At 34.6% G+C, this 19,443-nt stretch overlaps 1 protein-coding gene across 4 annotated transcripts in view; it reads right to left on the reverse strand.

Annotated features, from left to right (window-relative positions):
- Positions 1–5,443: 5,443 nt before the first annotated feature.
- The window catches only part of LOC143250269 (protein CBFA2T3-like), a 47,794-nt gene continuing 33,794 nt past the window's right edge, over positions 5,444–19,443 (reverse strand). For 3 of the 4 annotated variants that reach the window (XM_076500732.1, XM_076500733.1, XM_076500735.1), the window contains exons 3-9: positions 17,649–17,869; positions 15,403–15,492; positions 14,116–14,303; positions 12,785–12,987; positions 11,493–11,557; positions 7,905–8,114; positions 5,444–5,673 (exon numbers count right to left, since the gene is read on the reverse strand). In XM_076500732.1, the coding sequence (XP_076356847.1) occupies positions 7,956–8,114; positions 11,493–11,557; positions 12,785–12,987; positions 14,116–14,303; positions 15,403–15,492; positions 17,649–17,869 (926 nt within the window). In that variant the 3' untranslated portion in view covers positions 5,444–5,673; positions 7,905–7,955. Of the gene's footprint in view, positions 5,674–7,904; positions 8,115–11,492; positions 11,558–12,784; positions 12,988–14,115; positions 14,304–15,402; positions 15,493–17,648; positions 17,870–19,443 lie in introns of those variants that run through there. The other variant, XM_076500734.1, reaches the window with a different exon arrangement.

The raw sequence follows: 19,443 nt of genomic DNA on the forward strand, positions 1-19,443 counted from the left end.
AAACATAAACGCACATTAAATACTTTATTGCCGGTAAACAGTTAACTGTCTATTTCTCAGAGTTCATACGTGATGAAGCAAAACTAAAACTATATTTGTGGATACCTACCAGGTACCTGTCACAATCAGCAATAACTTTTCAGGAAGCAAAACTTTTCAAAAAAATTGTTGTGCAGTGTTATCAACCTAAATCAGAAATACGGAAAAACAAGTTAATTGTGTTAAAATCATCACTAAATAGCCAGCAGACATTGTTGACAACGTTCAGTTAGGAAGTTGATACAACGACTGAAGCTAGTTGTGTTATATCATGGAATATTGCTCGTGCTAAACGCCCATATTCTGATGGTGAATTTCTTAAGAAGAAAATGGCTGAAATTGTTGTAGTGTTAGATCCAAATAACACAAACCTTCAACAACTAATAATATCACAAACACCAGCTTCACGCCACACTACAGAGAGACGTATCTTCCAGATCTCCGCTGATGTTGTAGGAAAAATGATTTAAAGAATTCCCTTGCATTCAGCTTAGCCCTTGACGAATCTACAGACAACCCACAACTGGCGATATTTGTTCGTTATGTTTTCTCTGATGTAACTGTGAAAAAAGAGATGTTGGACTTAGTGGCACTTAAAGAAACAACTCGTGGTGTTGACATTAAAAATGCGCTTGACAGAACCTTAACAAATGCCGACATTCCTCTGGATAAACTCATCAGTGTTGCAACAGATGGAGCACCTGCAATGGTGGAAAAAAATGCAGGACTAATTGCACTTATGAAAAGTGATCCCAGAGAATTCCAGAGTTTCTTTCTGTTCATTGCATTATTTATTGTAAACACCTGGCAGCCAGATACTTCAAGTATGAAGATGCTATGAAACGTGTTCTTGAAATTGTCAGTTTCATAAGCTTAAATGGTAAGATCTATCGACAGTTCAAAAATTTTATTGAAGAACTGGGGCTTGAAAATAACTCCAGTAATGTATTTTTCTACTGCATTGTGAGGTGGCTGTCAACCAGTCATGTTTTAAATAAGTTCGAAGGTCTGTTGGAGCCTATTATTACTTTTCTTGAAGAAAATAAAATATTCTATCCTCAACTGGGAAATGATGAATGGACACAAGATCCAATGTTCCTTACTGATACAATGAATCATCTACAAAGTCTCAACTTGGCACTCCAGTGGAAGGATAAGATTGTTTCTGATCTTACTCAAACAGATCTGTTCAGAACAAAATAAGACTTTTCAAAGAAATTTCAGTTACTTTTCCAATCTCTAAAGGAGAGTAAATACATTCCCTAACATTGAAATAAAGGATCACAAACTGGAAGAACACAAAGATAAATTACAAGGACTGCTTGATAATTTCCTAGACAGATTTGAGGACTTGCAGAAGCTGAAGTCTTGCTTAGCTTTTCTTGTAAATCCATTCATGGTTGATGTGATCAATTATGGTTGTCCAATTCTCGAACCTCTGGTTGCAGAACCATCTGCTGTAGAAATTAAACTAATAGAACTACAGAAGGACCTGGGTCTAAAGATGATACATGAATCTCATTCTACAACTGAGTTCTGGAAGCATGTTCCAGAAATAAAGCATCCTGAACTGAAGAAACTCAGTGTGTGACTCGTCTCAATTTTCAGCACAACTTACTGCTGTGAATCACTGTACTCTGTAATGAACTTTGTGAAGACAAAGCAACGTGCAATCCTTACGAATAAACACCTGATAAGGCTAATTTGTAGAGCCTTGACAACATATCAGGCGGAATTTCAACGACTAACAATCAAGATGGAAACTCACAGACCTCTTCCAACAGTAACGAGGCTGATTATTGTATCAATGTCTGTTTGTGTCAGTATTATGATAAGACTAAAATTTTGTAAGGTGGTATCTGATTAAAATATCTCTAATTTTATTATTTTATATATTTTCCTCCATGTTTTGACCAGATATTTACTGAGACAAATAAATATCATTAAAAATATCTGTTTTTACCTCTTGTATTTTTATTTTTGTCAGTTTCATTTAATGTTAATGAAATGCAAATGTCCATATTTTCTTAGATGTTCCCGTAGTTCATTACGGTATTAAATACACTGAATATAGTTAAAAGAATAATCACCCAGGATTGTAAAAAAATTTGGTATATATATATGTGTGTACTTTGTGATTATTGAAGCTAATATGAATAAACAGTTTAAAAACTACATACATAAATAAATATTATTACTAGATGTATTTATTAATACTTATATAAAATTTATGTAACACAATGTAAATGTAACAATAAAAACATGTGTGTAATATTTATTCATGTCATGTGGCTCTCAAACATCTGAAGTTTATCGTATGTGGCTTTCACGTTAAGCAAGTTTGGCCACCCTTGGTATATAATACAAAACCTATACACCAGGAGATTTTACATTTGTGTTTAGTAGTTGATTTAAACCTAAATTTACTTACCTGAGTGACTAGCAGTTGATTCAAATATAATTAGGATGACTAGTAGTTGATTCAGACCTAAGTCTATTAATTTGAGTGACTAGCTGTTGATTCAGACCTAAGTCTACTAATTTGAGAGACTAGCAGTTGATCCAGACGTAAGACTACTAATTTGAGTGACTAGCAGTTGATTGAGACCTAAGTCTACTCATTTGAATGAGTAGCAGTTGATTCAGACCTAAGTCTACTAACTTGGGTGACTAGCGGTTGATTGAGACCTAAGTCTACTAATTTGAGTGAGTAGCAGTTGATTCAGACCTAAGTCTACTAACTTGAGTGACTAGCAGTTGATTCAGACCTAAGTCTACTAATTTGAGTGACTAGCTGTTGATTCAGACCTAAGTCTACTAATTTGAGAGACTAGCAGTTGATCCAGACGTAAGACTACTAATTTGAGTGACTAGCAGTTGATTGAGACCTAAGTCTACTCATTTGAATGAGTAGCAGTTGATTCAGACCTAAGTCTACTAACTTGGATGACTAGCGGTTGATTGAGACCTAAGTCTACTAATTTGAGTGAGTAGCAGTTGATTCAGACCTAAGTCTACTAACTTGAGTGACTAGCAGTTGATTCAGACCTAAGTCTACTAATTTGAGTGAGTAGCAGTTGATTCAGACCTAAGTCTACTAAGTTGAGTGACTAGCAGTTGATTCAGACCTAAGTCTACTAATTTGAGTGAGTAGCAGTTGATTCAGACCTAAGTCTACTACTTAGGGTGACCAGCAGTTGATTCAGATTTAATTCCACTGCTTAGAGTGACTAGCAGTTGATTCAGGCCTTAGACTACTTATCTGTGTAACTAGCAGATTATTCAGACCTAATTAGGATGACTAGCAGTTGATTCAGACCTAAGACTACTAATTTGAGTGACTAGCAGTTCAATCAGACCAAAGTCTAATAATTAGGGTGACTAGCAGTTTATTCAAACTGAATTCTACTTATGAGGGTGACTAGCAGTTTATTCAAACTGAATTCTACTTATGAGGGTGAATTTGAATTTATAACTGGGAGCACGGTTAACAGTAATTTTTGCCAGTTATCTTTAAGGTGAAAATTTGGTAGCTGTATGTCTTTTTGTTGATATTTCTTTGTGTATTCGTAAATTTTATATATGTATTTAAATACGTACATCGTGGCACGATCTAACTAATTTTTGAAATGTGAGATATGTTGATACGTGGTAGCGGTGGTTGGGGTAATAGTTACTGAAACTTCTCACTGCAGCATGATAAGTTGGTCAACTTATTCCTCTAGTTTATCACTATTATTTAGTTCGGTAGGTAGCTTACTTCTGTGGTTAGATTATTGTCAAAGATTTTCAGTCTGGTATGGCCTGACAGTTAGAGTCTCAACACGTAACTTATGAATCGCGAGATCGAATCCCGTCACCGAATACGCTCATCCTTTCAACCACCGACTAACAAGTTGCCTTCCCTTTAGCCTATCAGTTACAAAATAAGGTCTGCAAGCGCAGATAGCTAATGACAATCTTAGCACGAAATTTAACAACACAAACAAGTCACAACTTCCCACTTCTATAAAATAGATTGGATAACTAACCTTGTAGTATCTCACTGTTGATTAATAGATTGGATAATTTACCCCTGTGGTATCTCACTGTTGATTAATAGATTGGATAATTTACCCCTGTAGTATCTCACTGTTGATTAATAGATTGGATAATTTACCCCTGTAGTATCTCACTGTTGATTAATAGATTGGATAATTTACCCCTGTAATATCTAACTGTTGATTAATAGATTGGATAATTTACCCCTGTGGTATCTCACTGTTGAATAATAAATTGGATAATTTACTCCTGTGGTATCTCACTGTTGAATAATAAATTGGATAATTTACCCCTGTGGTATCTCACTGTTGATTAGTAAATTGGATAATTTACCCCTGTTGTATCTCACTGTTGAATAATAAATTGGATAATTTACTCCTGTAGTATCTCACTGTTGAATAATAAATTGGATAATTTACCTCTGTGGTATCTCACTGTTGAATAATAAATTGGATAATTTACCCCTGTGGTATCTCACTGTTGATTAATAAATTGGATAATTTACCCCTGTGGTATCTCACTGTTGAATAATAAATTGGATAATTTACCCCTGTGGTATCTCACTGTTGAATAATAAATTGGATAATTTACTCCTGTGGTATCTCACTGTTGAATAATAAATTGGATAATTTACCCCTGTGGTATCGCACTGTTGATTAATAAATTGGATAATTTACTCCTGTGGTATCTCACTGTTGATTAATAAATTGGATAATTTACTCCTGTGGTATCTCACTGTTGATTAATAGCTTGGATAATTTACCCCTGTGGTATCTCACTGTTGAATAATAAATTGGATAATTTACTCCTGTGGTATCTCACTGTTGATTAATAAATTGGATAATTTACTCCTGTGGTATCTCACTGTTGAATAATAAATTGGATAATTTACCCCTGTGGTATCGCACTGTTGATTAATAAATTGGATAATTTACTCCTGTGGTATCTCACTGTTGATTAATAAATTGGATAATTTACTCCTGTGGTATCTCACTGTTGATTAATAGCTTGGATAATTTACCCCTGTGGTATCTCACTGTTGATTAATAGATTGGATAATTTACCCCTGTGGTATCTCACTGTTGAATAATAAATTGGATAACTTACTCGTCAGGCTATCACTCTTGATTAAATAAGTTATTTTTATGTATTCTTATTTTGGCCATCGTCCTGCACGTGCTACTCTGGAAAGATCTTTAGAACATTAAAATACTTCGATTACTTACTTATAAACTGTTTGACTGTTATTGGGTCTAGTTTTAAGTATATACAAATATATATATAATTTATTTTAATTATATCTATATTTAATTATTTATTCTGGTGATTATTTTAGTTAATATAGTGCACAACATACTTCAATGGAGTCATCCTGTTGATTGCTACAAGGTAGAAAAGTCATTTCTCTGGAATCTTCTCGTTTGCTGGCGAAAGACAGGGATTCTTGGGATCCTTTTCGTCTCGTCTCTGATAAGAATTGCTCTAATTTTGCTCTTTCTTCAGCGACAAACTCAGAAGCTTTAGTTTCTGCCAGAGAAACAGCTCTTTGTAGCTCAGCAACAGCTTGTTGTTTCACTTCGTTGACTGCTTCTTCTGTTAAAAATATTAGCACGTTATTCAAAATTAATACTGAAATTAATTTATTCAAATTCTTTAACAGCAGTTTTCACAACAGGCGAGTCGTAATTTTAATGATTGCACTGTTTTAATCCATAGTATCGACTGATCATTAGGTTAAAGATATGCTGAAAAAGACAATGTAACCTTTACCTGATGATGACCACCCAGATGGAAAAAGCTGTAATAACCAAAATCAGAACTCGTCTGTTGTAAATGTTATTTTTACCGTATTTTGAAGTAACTGTTCAATGCAGTTAGTTTATTACCACAAAAAATTTATTTATTTCGTATCCTCCCAATTTTTTTTTATGAATATTACTCATTTTAAAACAGGCGAAACAAATATTCGAACTTTACTGATCCGAAGAAATAATGTTTGTAATAAAAGTAATTGCAAGGTTAAAAACGTATTATTATATTATATGATATATTATATATAATAATTAAAATGCATAATTTAACAGAATTGTAAGATAGTCTCAGATGCTCAACTCGGGATTACACTTTTATAATATGTGAAAAATGTAATAGGAACAACTTTGACGAACGCACACGTTAACAACAGGAAACCTTAACCAGTTCATCTTCCTTTCTATATATGAAAGTCCTAAAACTATACAACGTCTTTAACAAGATTACTTATAAATTGTTTTTTTTTGTCCTAAATGTTACGATATCTCTAGCAGGATTAAATGGGTCAGACATAACCTGGTAGGCTAGGCCACGCTACTTGTGTCCTGAGAGTGGAAGGTTCCAATTCCGTCCCCAAAAATGCTCGCCCGTTCAGCCGTGGGGATGTTATAATGTGGTGGGCAATCACATTATTAATTGATAAAGAGTTGGCGGTAAGTGATGTTTACGAACCGCCTTTCCTTCCCTCTAGTCTGTCTCTTGGAAATGAGAGACGGTTCAAAACCAAACAAACAGAATCAAACATCTAGATCACGACTGAACTTTCAGAATAGCAAATACAAGCAAATTAATAAAAAAGAGAAAAGATTTGGTTTTGTTTTTAATTTCGCGCAAAGCTACTCGAGGGTTATCTGCGCTAGCCGTCCGTAATTTAGCAGTGTAAGACTAGAGGGAAGGCAGCTAGTCATCACAACCCACCGCCAACTCTTGGGCTACTCTTTTACCAACGAATAGTGGGATTGACCGTAACATTATAACGCCCCCACGGCTGAAAGGGCGAGCATGTTTGGTGCGACCGGGATTCGAACCCGCGACCCTCGGATTACGAGTGGAACACCTTAACTAGTGTTTCCACACAACGTTTCACTTACATTTCACAAAATATATGTAACAAATCTAATTTTGAAACCAATCCTTCAATAATAAAGCACGCAATCATACAGCAACGTTCAACCTCCAAAACAATATTTACATTCCAAAGACTTTATTTGTGGAATTTAGATTCAATGATGTTCAAAAGTTAGCCAAAAGCTACAAAAAATGCAGGTTTTAGACACTTAAGCTAAGAACAAAGCAACTCCAGACGCGAAAGGATTAATAGCAGACATATTTATTCATACAAAAAAAAAGATCATGTCTTTTATTGGTTTCTGCTAAGATGTACTACTTGTCATGACTAAAATCGACACGTAGAAGATGTTACACGTTTGAACAGGACGAGTGTGTATACCACAGCTATCTGCTGAGTCCACCGAGGGGAATCGACCCCCTGATTTTAGCGTTGTAAATCCGTAGACTTACCGCTGTACTAGCAGGGAACGGGACAGGACGAAGGCAGAAGGAATTCTCTTACAACACTTTCAGACTTAGAAAATAAAAAATAAAGCTAAAACATTTACTATACCGTGATTCACTCTGTTATATTTATAATCGAAAAACAGCATATACGACAGAGAATCTCTTGACTCATAATTTAAATGTACAGGTCGACCGTTGAGATACCATAGACTTCTAATAAGGATGGTAAACAGTTCAGTAAAAGGGCCGAAATTCTGAGTAAAGGATGTTTTACGATCTTCATCATCCATTTATGAGAATTTAGAAAACCTACACGAACGTAATTTGCTGTAGTTGTATTCTTAACTAGCTAAGGAATGGTGAGATTCATAGCTATACCATCTATAACACAGCTTTCCACACAGTCTAGTGTCACACAAATACAAAGATTTTAAAAAGTAGCCTAATCTAGGTAATACTAAGAAAAGAAACTGGTATAAACAGTGTCAACGTGCCTGCTTTTCGACGGACTTCAGAGACCCGATCTTCTGCTGACTTACAATGTGTCATGATGTCGTTGCTTTGCCTTTTATCTCCATTTCCCAAGAGTCCATTTGTTTTGGACCACAGGGAACACAGTCGGTCCAGTCAACACAACTCCTTTGTTGTAAAATAGTAAGTGCCCGTTTGGTTTTATCTACCATTCCCAGAATGCAATTGAGCATCTGAAATACAATACAGTACTTATACATATACCTCTTGTATAATTAAAGTTCACAAGGTGAAAATATTTCTAAAAGTCCAAGAATGTAATTCAGATTCATATGAACTAAAACACATAATACTATCCAACTTATTACAGCTTCATCACAAAAAAAGAAAAAGAAAAAGTGAGTGTCTCCCATTGGCTCAGTGATAAAAAGGAGGGTTTATAGCACCACAATCGTGGATATGATTTGTCCCGATGGAAACAGTGTAGCTGGCCTATTGTGTTCCATTGCGTTTAAAAGAACAGTAACAACAACCTACATGAAAAATGGCGAAATGATGGCGTATTATCGACTTGGTCATATACATTGGATTCCTTGGAGTCTAGATATCGTATCATATTGGAAGGTTTGATGTTTTTATTTAACTCGAAATACTTGTGTTTGTTTTGTCGGGTATCACGCACACAAAGTTATACGAGGGTTATTCGCGGTAGCTGTTCCTGATTTTGAAAAGATAAATCAGAAGGAAGGCAGCTAGTCAGCAACTCCCACCGCCAACATTCTCTTTACTCTTGTAAAAATATACTGTGGGATCTGAACGTCACTCTTTTCGTGTGTGTGTCAAAGTGGAATGATGGTGGTGGTTTTACTTTTTTTATTTTTTGGCGGTTACAAAACGTGAACCACGAATCTGATCTCCATCACCCCGTCATAACCTGATGACTAGGTCAGCCACTTGTGATCTGAGAGTCACAGGTTCGAATCCCGCCCCGAACATGCTCGCTCCTTCAGTCGTGTTTATTTTATTATGTGATAATCAATCCCACTATTCATCAGTAAAAAGTAACCAAAGAGTTGGCGGTGAGTAATCTTGACTAGCTGCCTTCCATCTAGTTTATTTTTTTTTAAAATGAGGGATGGTTAACTTTGTTCGAAATTCAAAAACAAGCCAGCAGAATGAAATATAATGCGTTCCTTTTACCGCTAATATAGTCTTAAAATCATCTGACTACATTAACCACAAGGTGAAAATATTCATTTTTCTGTAAAATGTATGTCAGTAATGTACGTACAAGGATTAAATGCGACAATACTGACATTTTTACTTAAATATTTCTATGTTACTCATGTTGTTAGAAACTATAAAATCAAGAAAGTCACTCTCGGCCCAGAAACAATTCAGTTGGGGCATAAATAACTTCGAAAAATGGATTTCATAAGCCATTAAACCCCACCAGTAACCCAAGGTTTAAGGGAAGTTCAATATTTCCTATATCCATCGAACATACCAACATTTCTCTTTTTTATTTATTAATTTCTTTAAACACAAAGCCGCACAGTAGACTATCTGCACTGAGCCAAACACTGAACCTAGAAGTTTAGCTTTATAAGCCCTCAAACTTAAAACTGAACCACCAAGAATAGAAAATAACGTACATGAAGTGTTTTAACAGAATACGTTTTAAGTTAGATAATATTAGTTACTTATTAAATATTAAGTTTTAAAGGTGAACCGAGAACAAAATTTTGAGGTTAGCTGAGACTTGTTAATAAATCACATATTATATGGACTGAGGTTAACTTGGATATTTTTATATTAACAGATACTCAATCAGAATAGATCAAATTACGTGCACTGAGGTTAACTTGGATATTTTTATATTAACAGATACTCAATCAGAATAGATCAAATTACGTGCACTGAGGTTTTCTTGTATATTTTTACATTAATAGGTACTCAATCAGAATAGATTATATTACGTGGACTAAGGTTAACTAGAATATTTTTATATTAATAAGTACTCAATCAGAATAGATATTACGTGGACTAAGGTTTACTTGGATATTTTTATGTTAATTGGTACTCAATGTTTGTTTTTTAATTTCGCGCAAACCTACACGAGGGCTATCTGCGCTAGCTGTCCCTAATTTAGCAGTGTGAGACTAGAAGGAAGTCAGCTAGTCATCACCACCTACCGCCAACTCTGGGGCTACTCTTTTACCAGCAAATAGTGGGATTGACATACACATTATAACGCTCCATGGCTGAGAGGGCGAGCATGTTTGGTGCGACGGGGATTCGAACCCGCGACCCTCAGATTAGGAGTGGAATGCCTTAACCCACCTGGCCATGCCGGGCCCAATTGGTGCTCAAACGAGAATGAAAAGTTTCTTTTATATACGCTTGAATCGTTTGTTTTTATAATTTGTCACAATATTTTAGCATGATGTGTACTTATGTGTAAAAACACAACAAAATAATATATCGTAAAAACTATTTTTTGTACTAGCTATTTTATTACGGGACTTGAGATATTTAATAAAATAAAAACAAACTTACATATTTGAATGTATTTCATATTGTTTTGTGGGTACTATATTTATTACAAAGACAACTGAAACCAATTTAATTATTGTTTGTTTCAGAGTAAATACTTAGAAATTAGATTATTTTTTAAATAAAACGGATAAATAATTACTTTTATCCTGCTCCTTGGTGGGTCAGCTAAAATTCTGCCTTCGATACCCACGGTAGAGTATGTGTGCTTTTTTATAGTAAAGCCACATCGGGCTATCCGCTGAGTCCACCGAGGGGAATCGAGCCTCTGATTTTAGCGTTGTAAATCCTTAGACTTACCGCTGTACTAGCGGGGGACCCCACGGAAGGCAGAGCACCGATAGCTCATAGCAACAAACAAAATTTTGTTCTACCTTGTATATAGTTAATAATAATACATAGTAAAGATGGAGCAGACTGAGAGATATTAGAGTCCGCATTTACCTTTTTAGTCCACAAACATTCTTTAGATCTTAACATTTCATCATTCGATGAATTTCCAAATATGCTGAGATCTTAGGCATAAAGAAAGCTGCTTTATTGTTAATAATAGCAAAGATTGGTTTCGTTTTGGGATTACTTATTAATTATGTATGTTTTAATACAAGTTACAGCTTTAACAGTAAATTATAATTCTTTTAAAAGTAAATCTTTGTTTCTGTAAAATCTGTAACTTGTAATTAAATAGCAAAGAATGTCTGATTGCATGGAATCGCTTACAAGTCTGTAAACAATTACAGGGCTGTAACTATATTCTTACCCCCAAATATGTCACAACGTTGCAAAATGCATCGAATAAAACAATACTAAGCGTTGAACTGAGTTTGTGGATTCTCATATTACGTCCAGAATTGAATATCGTACAGTAAGTGCACATTTCAAACACGTTAATGAAAATAAAATGGATAAACAAGCACATTATTATTAAAATCAAGCTGTTTTAACTGTTTGGAGTTCCCTGTGTCACTCTCTTTTCAATGCACCAAACTGGACGTGAGGGTTTGTGGAAATACATTTCATTATTAATTAATATTAAAATCAAAATATTTACTTACAGTGTAAATATTTCTCCACTGACCTTCCATTTCTTTCTCTTCTGAGGGTTCTCTTTGAAAGCTTTCTAATTAAATGGGAAAATGTTATTATCGCAAATGTTAGTTTATATAACATTATCAGAATGTTTTAAAGAAACAACAGAAGTGAATTTTGTTTTTTTAGGGTAAAGTGATCGATCCCAGAATTATAGCGTTATAAGCCCTCTATCTTATCGCTTATCCATCAAAAAGCGTACTTATAAGTATTTTACTTTTATCAACATTCTCCAGTGGCATTGCGGTATATCTGCTGGCTTCTGATGCTATAAACCAGATTTCGATATCCGTAATAGGCAGGCATGGATAGCCCATTAGGTAGCTTTGTGCTTAAGTATAAACAAACTTTTATCAATAATTTTGTCTTTCTACCTTAGTATCGTAAGTAAAGACGTCTTACACACGTTTTTATAATCATTATAATTGCACTATGCAACAAAATGTTTACTTTTTCTTGTTCGTGGACAGAAAGTGTTATTTCCCAATTGCTTGTGACTAAAGTAAATGGAAAAGACCTATTTTTCTCTTCACACTTTGATTTTGTGAGCTGGGAGCGTATAACGAAAACATGATGGGAGACTGTATTTGTGGGCTGATACGTGAAAGTGATTTACATTACAGTCGCAAATCTCGAAAAACTAGTCACTTCCAATCATTTTTTTTTTTATTTTTGTGATGGCCCGGCATGGCCAAGCGTGTTAAGGCGTGCGACTCGTAAGCTGAGGGTCGCAGGTTCGCAACCCCGTCGCGCCAAACATGCTCGCCCTCCCAGCCGTGGGGGCGTTATAATGTGACGGTTAATCCCACTATTCGTTGGTAAAAGAGTAGCCCAAGAGGTGGCGGTGGGTGGTGATGACTAGCTGCCTTCCTTCTAGTCTTACATTACTAAATTAGGGACGGCTAGCACAGATAGCCCTCGAGTAGCTTTGTGCGAAATTCAAAAACAAACAATCATTTTTGTGTAACTTTAACATAAATACATGTAAATCTTGATTTATATGTTGTTTTATTCGCACCTTATGTAAATAAAAATGTGCAACTTTGTCCGTTTTTACATAGAAAATAGGTTAATTTCTAAATTTCATTATCCAGGTCACAAAAACAAAGTTTGAAGGGAATAATTACCATTTTCCGTACTTTTACAGCATATGCAATTAAGAAATAACACATACTATCCAGGAACAAAACTTGTGTTACATAGTGTTATTTTAAAATCAATTATAAAATGAAAAACAAACAAACTAAGTATCACCTACTTTCATAAAGGTCTCGTTCTTTAGCCCTAACATCATTGATAGAATCGTCGAAGCTGAAGCTACACTTCTCGTGATTGGCTGTGATGTTTGGGCTTATTCCGGATCCAAAAGGAGGATTCGATAAATTATGGTGACGTTTAACTGGCGAAGGACCGTTGGACCTTGTTTCATTATAACCGTTCTCTCGTGGCCGCTTGAGGTCGCTGAGTGAATATCAACATTTATTGCATCGGAGACCTTCTTAAAAACACTTTAAGATATTTTCCTTTTAATAATCTAAACAAGATACGTACCGAAATATATATATATATGTGTATGATTTTTTATCCCTGGGTTTAGAAAGATTTTTATAAGAGAGTGAATTAAGAACTGAATAATTGCAGTATAGAAGATGTTTTAAGTTAACTATCAGTGTTCATTATTAGTATTATCTGTATATAAACCAGAATCTTTTGGTTCAGTAATAAACAAATAATGCTGGTAATGTTAAGTTTTTAAGTCAAATTTTAATGCTAAAAAAACCCATTCGCCAAAGTTAGCATTAAAATTATAACTGTAAAGCGTAATTTTAGAAATACGGATTTCTAGATCAGATATTACAAAATAAAATATTACTAATCATAATGCTTAAAAATGTGTAATTTATAAAAATCCAGTTTTCTAAGGGTGTATGATCTAAGCCAGTGCTTAATTTATATTAAAAAATCTAAGATAACGGATCTCATTCACCTCCATTGCCCGTTACCTGGGATGAACAATGATAGACAAAAGCTTTCGAGTTCTGATATTAAGCAAAAGTATTTTTGGCAGCGACATCTGGGAGCCAAAAGGTAGATCTAAAATGCTATTTTTATACACCTGTGAATTGGAATCCGAAGTGGAAAAATTAAGATAAGAACAGAAAAAAGAAAATTGTACTTTGTGTGATTTTTGTCACAAATGTTAGGCCTACTGGTTTATAATGCTTCCACGGCTTACAGAGGGCCAGGTGGTTAAGGAACTCGACTCGTAATCTGAGGGCCGAAGGTTTTCGAATCCCCTCCACACCAAACATGCTCGCCCTTTCAGCTGTGGGAGCGTTATAATGTGACCGTCAATCCCACTATTCGTTGGTAAAAGAGTAACCCAAAAGTTGGTGGAGGGTAGTGATGACTAGCTGCCTTTCCTATAGTCTTACACAAAAGAAGCATATTTTCACCATAAATATTATAAGACGTCAAATTTTTCAAAACTTTTTTTTAAATAAACATCTGCTTTGAAAAGTTTTGAACTCAGATACTAATTCTCCGTTAAATTATTATGTTAGAATATGAAATAAACGTTTCTCCTACTTGGTGGATGGCATGCATCTCTTTCTGGTTTCCTTGGAATTTGATTGAAATATTTCAAACGGTTCGCCACTAGGGTGCGACTCTGAGTCCAAAACAGCCTGTTCATATTGTCTCAGGTATTGTTGCGGTGTCTGTTTGGCAAGGCGAGCATATTGTATGATCTCGTTTTGTAGAATTGGCAAATGAGACTGTAATAACAAAAGCAAGAGAGAAAATGAATATTATAATACTACCTGTATTATAACTATTCTCAATTGTAATAAACATTTATCGAAAATTTTAAGTTGCATATATACCACATACACGCCTCCAAGGGATTTGTAAATTATTTCATCTTAATGAATAAATAATTTAAATAAGTGTACCACGGTGGTCTGACTCTGTAAGAATGATCGTAAAATAGGCCTAATAAGAGTTAAGCCTAACTTACGTGTTGGTATGGTTTCCACAATCAATATAATTCTCAATTGTACTACGTATACCTTTTGGTTTTTGAAATCCTTCCACGATTTTATGTGAAAATATTTGGCATTTTGTTTAAGTCTTTAATTCTACAGGTTATGAAATAATTGGAAAACTTTGAAATAGTGGTATGGGGGCTCAATGAATATAGATAAGGATGTTTGGCGGGCTCAATGTTTGAGTGATCTCATTGACTTTAAAACTGAGTTTTAACACGTAAAAAAAATGTTCGAAATAATAATTTAAATTTATAAATTTTCAAACTGAACTACCCAAAGGTGATCAGAGGAATATGGGAGAATATCGAGACTGTTTCTATAAATTTACCTGAAAATTAGTACAAACACATAAATGGTTGTTCTAACCGAAAATTTGTTTTTGCATCTAAAACAAAATGATAACAACATTGTCACTCATTGTATGGGGGAAGGGGGCTGCATGACCAAGTGGTTAGGGCGCTCAGCTCGCAATATGTAAGTCGCGTGTTGGAATCCCCTTCGTATCAAACAGGTTCACCCTTTCAGCTATGGGAGCATTATAATGTTATGGTCAATCCCACTATTCGTTGGTAAAAGAGTAGCTCAAGAGTTGGCGATAGGTGGTGATGACTAACTGCCCTCCCTCTAGTCTTACACTGCTAAATTAGGGACGGCTAGCGCAGATAGCTCTCGTGTAGTTTCGAGCGAAATTCGAAACAATCAATAAGATATGAGCATTCTCTCGTCTCATATGACTAGTGTTATTTATTAGTGGTGAGGTTATACAGAGATGTGAAATTATTTATTAAATTTCGAAGTTCAGTTATAATCAGACTTTATACCGTACCTTCAGGAAAGGAACAACAAAAGGCCGAAGAGGACAGTTCATGATGTCTTGAACTCTCTGATGAAACTCTTCAATGCTTATTGCCGAATTCTGTAGAAGTGAATTTGTTTTATTCGATTAAATTAAGAAGTTGGTTTAATATTTATACACGAACTGTTTATAAAATAAAATATGTTTAGATAATGTTCAACTATTATTTTACAGCAAAGCCACCCAATGGAACATGTTCATGCTTTTTCTACTGCTAGGAACTGAGCCCCGGATTTAAACGTTTCAAGTTCATAAACTAACACCGACCTATCAAGAGACAAATAATGTTACTTAAGGAATAATTTCTTTGGTATTAAGAAAAATAAATTCGCTTACATTAAAAAAGTCAATTCGAAAAATCTTCACACGAAAAAGTAACACAAATCTGACTGATTCCAGTGTTATTCTGCTAAAAACCGGGTTTCAGTACCCAAGGCGAGCAGAGCACAGATAGCCCTTTGTGTAGCTTTGTGCTTAATAACAAATAAACAAAATTAAAGGACTATTTTTCCCCTTCCCAGTCCACCTGGATAGCTCAACAGTGAGCTCAAGGGTTTATAATCCTATAAAAATCAGGTGTCGATGACTGTGATGGACGTAGTGCAGGTGATTCATTGTTTGACTTTGGGCCAAAACAAAACCAAACAAACAACCCTATTGTTACATTTTAACGTGGAGAGAGGTGCTGATTTTGTAATCATTCTAATTTTACTCATCCAGTCAAATTACAAAATAAACTTTTTACTGATAAATAAAATAAACAAAAACTTCATTTGTTGACTATAATACCTTGAACACTAATTACAGAACATATAATTAAAAATAGCATGCAAATGATGAGAAAAGTCATAAAAATACTCTAAAAATAACTTTACTCAAGATACATCCTGCAAGAAAAAATATCTATTTTTTAAAATAATATGTGATAAGAGGTATATCAAAACACGTTACCACACTTAATAATAAACTGATGTATAAAACAGGTTAATAAAATAAAACAAAAGAGACTAGCTTTGTTCACTGTTCCTTTTTATTAGGGTGTCATCTTAAAGTCAAAAATTAAAAGTTTGTCAGCAAAAACTTTAAACTTTTTTAAACAAATGTTTTTCTTTGTATTATTCTAACAAAACTAAAAGCTACAATTATACGTGAAATGTTATTTTAAAATTGTACTTTATGTCATTTCATTTTATATTTATGATTGCTTATTTCTCTTACACGTGTTTCCCTACAGATATGGCCAATTAAGTACAAAGCACTCGTAAAAACGTAATGAAATCTTAAAGTAACGTAATTAAAAACCTCTTCACGAAGAGAAGTTAGACTTGTTTGTGTGTTTATTGTATTTCTTATAGCAAATTCCATGTCATTTTTGTTTGTCTAACCAAAATGACAGAAATGTGATATTTTTTATTTCAATTTTACAAAATTTAAAGGGACTATTAAGTATTTCATTAAGGCGTTATTCGTAAGAACAAAGAAGATATTTATTGATGAGTAACTAATTCGTCATGTTTTTAATAATTAAAATAATTCTAATGATTGTAAATTTTTAGCCTAAGCCCAAAATAATGTCAAATACTTGCATCCAGGTTCACATGAACACTATAAAGTTAAATTTCAATCGTTCATCACTAAGCATAAAAAAATACTAACCACTCATTACTAATTACAAAATGATATTAAACACTCACCAATAAATACAAAATAATGCTAGTCACTCAGTACTAAGAAAAAATGACACTGAACACTCACCATGAAACACAAAATGATCCTGAATACTCACCACTAAACACAAAATAGTACTGAATACTCACCCTAAAACACAAAATGATCCTAAATGCTCACCACTAAACACAAAATGATACTGAACACTCACCATCAAACACAAAATGATCCTGAATACTCACCATTAAACACACAATTACCTGAATACTCACCACTAAACACAAAATGATCTGAATACTCACCATCAAACACAAAATGATACTAAACACTCACCATCAAACACAAAATGATCTGAATACTCACCACTAAACACAAAATGATCTGAATGCTCACCACTAAACACAAAATAATACCAAACACTCACCACTGCACACAAAATAATGCCGAACACTCACCACTAAACACAAAATGATACTGAACACTCACCACTAAACACAAAATGATACTGAATACTCATCACTAAACACAAAATGATACTAAACACTCACCACTAAACACAATATAAGACTGTGCACGCGCTCGCCCACGTCGCGTGAGATGTCATTCCCGAATTGCTGCAGGGTGGACAAGAATCGCTTCAACTTACTCATCTGATTAATGTTGCAACCGAAGTGGACCTCCGGCACAGGCTCAATCTCAACTTTAGTGACGGGTAGAGCCAGGCTAGCAGGTGGTGACGTTGTGCATGGATTGTGCGTTCCACTCAGAGCTGCAGAAGAGAGGCATTTGTCAGTTGTTTTTCTTGGTTCAAAATCTATTATACTGCTACTAAATCAAAAGTTTAAAATAATTACTCTCTTCGAAAATTTTACCAAGATCCGCCGTTGTTTCATAGTGATTTTCACAATAGTATTTCTTAGGTTGTATCTTTATCTTTATTTGTTCTCTCTCTATTGTCGAAATGCGAGAACACACCATATTATGAAATAATTGAATTTTTCATACTCTCATTTCAAGGAATGAAAAGCCAGTAACATTGTTGCTATCAAACAAACAGCGATATATTTCAGGCCCTCTCGATCCGAGCTCTGTGGTGTTTTGTAGTTCACGGCGTTAAAATAGCCAATCACAAAATAGTCTTAGTTACTAAGCCTATATTCATGATCTTCACCACGCCTAAATCACCAAACATAGTATACAAATATCTAAACAAGTCCTCGTTTTTCTTTACACTTTTATGCATGTTTTGGTTGTTTAACAATATGAAATTCTTTTCTGAATCCATTTCCTCTTTCGTAATTAAAATACAATATTACTATTTTTGTCTTATAATATCCTAACGCGATACAGTTGAAACAGTATGACATTAGTAGCCATATGGAATAAGCTTTGAGATATCGAAGTTAAACCGTAGTGAAATCAGCAAAAATCGTCAAATTGTGTGTTCAGGGAGATATCTGATTTACTTAATATTGTATGGCGACAAACTAATAACTAAAGTTTTTTGTTTTTTACGAATCAAATCAACACAGATACGTCCTTGTATTGAGGAAGAGCTTATGTTTCACGGTATTTTCTTGTCCGTTGGCTCAGAAGTAAAACGCGAAGACTTAGTAATGCTAATAACCAATAGTGGACAGAGCAAATAGCCCATTGTTTAACTTTGTGCTATAAAACTAGAAACAAGTGAACTGAACAAGCTATTTTATAGTTAGCAGTGCACATTAATGATCCATTTTTTCAATGAGACAGAAGCAGCCATCTATTAGGCTAGGGAACTGTCTTTTTTATTGCTGTAACATTATTATTTTATAGATATGGTGTGAACAGCTACTTCACACTCAGGGTCTACTTACCAATTATTTATTTGTTACAGATGAACAGGAAATCCCAACGAAACGTGCAACAGAAAGACTAGATATGTTGTACACATATACCAAACTCACAGTGCTCTTAACTGTTGGTGTTTACCACTGAACCTCTAAATAAAATAAGATGTAGAAACAGAATTTTTTGGGATCGTGTTGAGCGTTACGTTGATAAACATGATGTTTATTGTTCGTACCGTAGGTTTGGTTTGAATTTAGCGCAAAGCTACGCGAGAGCTATCTGCGCTGGCCGTCCATAATTTAGCAGCTAGTCATCACCACCCACCGCCAAACTCTTGGGCTATTCTTTTACCAACGAATAATGCGATTGACCGAAACTTATAATACCCCAAGGCTGAAAGGGCGAGCATGTTTGGTGTGACGGGGATTCGAACTCTCGTACCTCGGAATACAAGTCGGGCCCCGAACCATAGCTAAGAGATAACTTATTAAAGCATTTACCACCAGAGAAATG

Source organism: Tachypleus tridentatus, chromosome 5 (genome assembly GCF_004210375.1).
Source record: "Tachypleus tridentatus isolate NWPU-2018 chromosome 5, ASM421037v1, whole genome shotgun sequence".
Taxonomy (NCBI): domain Eukaryota; kingdom Metazoa; phylum Arthropoda; class Merostomata; order Xiphosura; family Limulidae; genus Tachypleus; species Tachypleus tridentatus.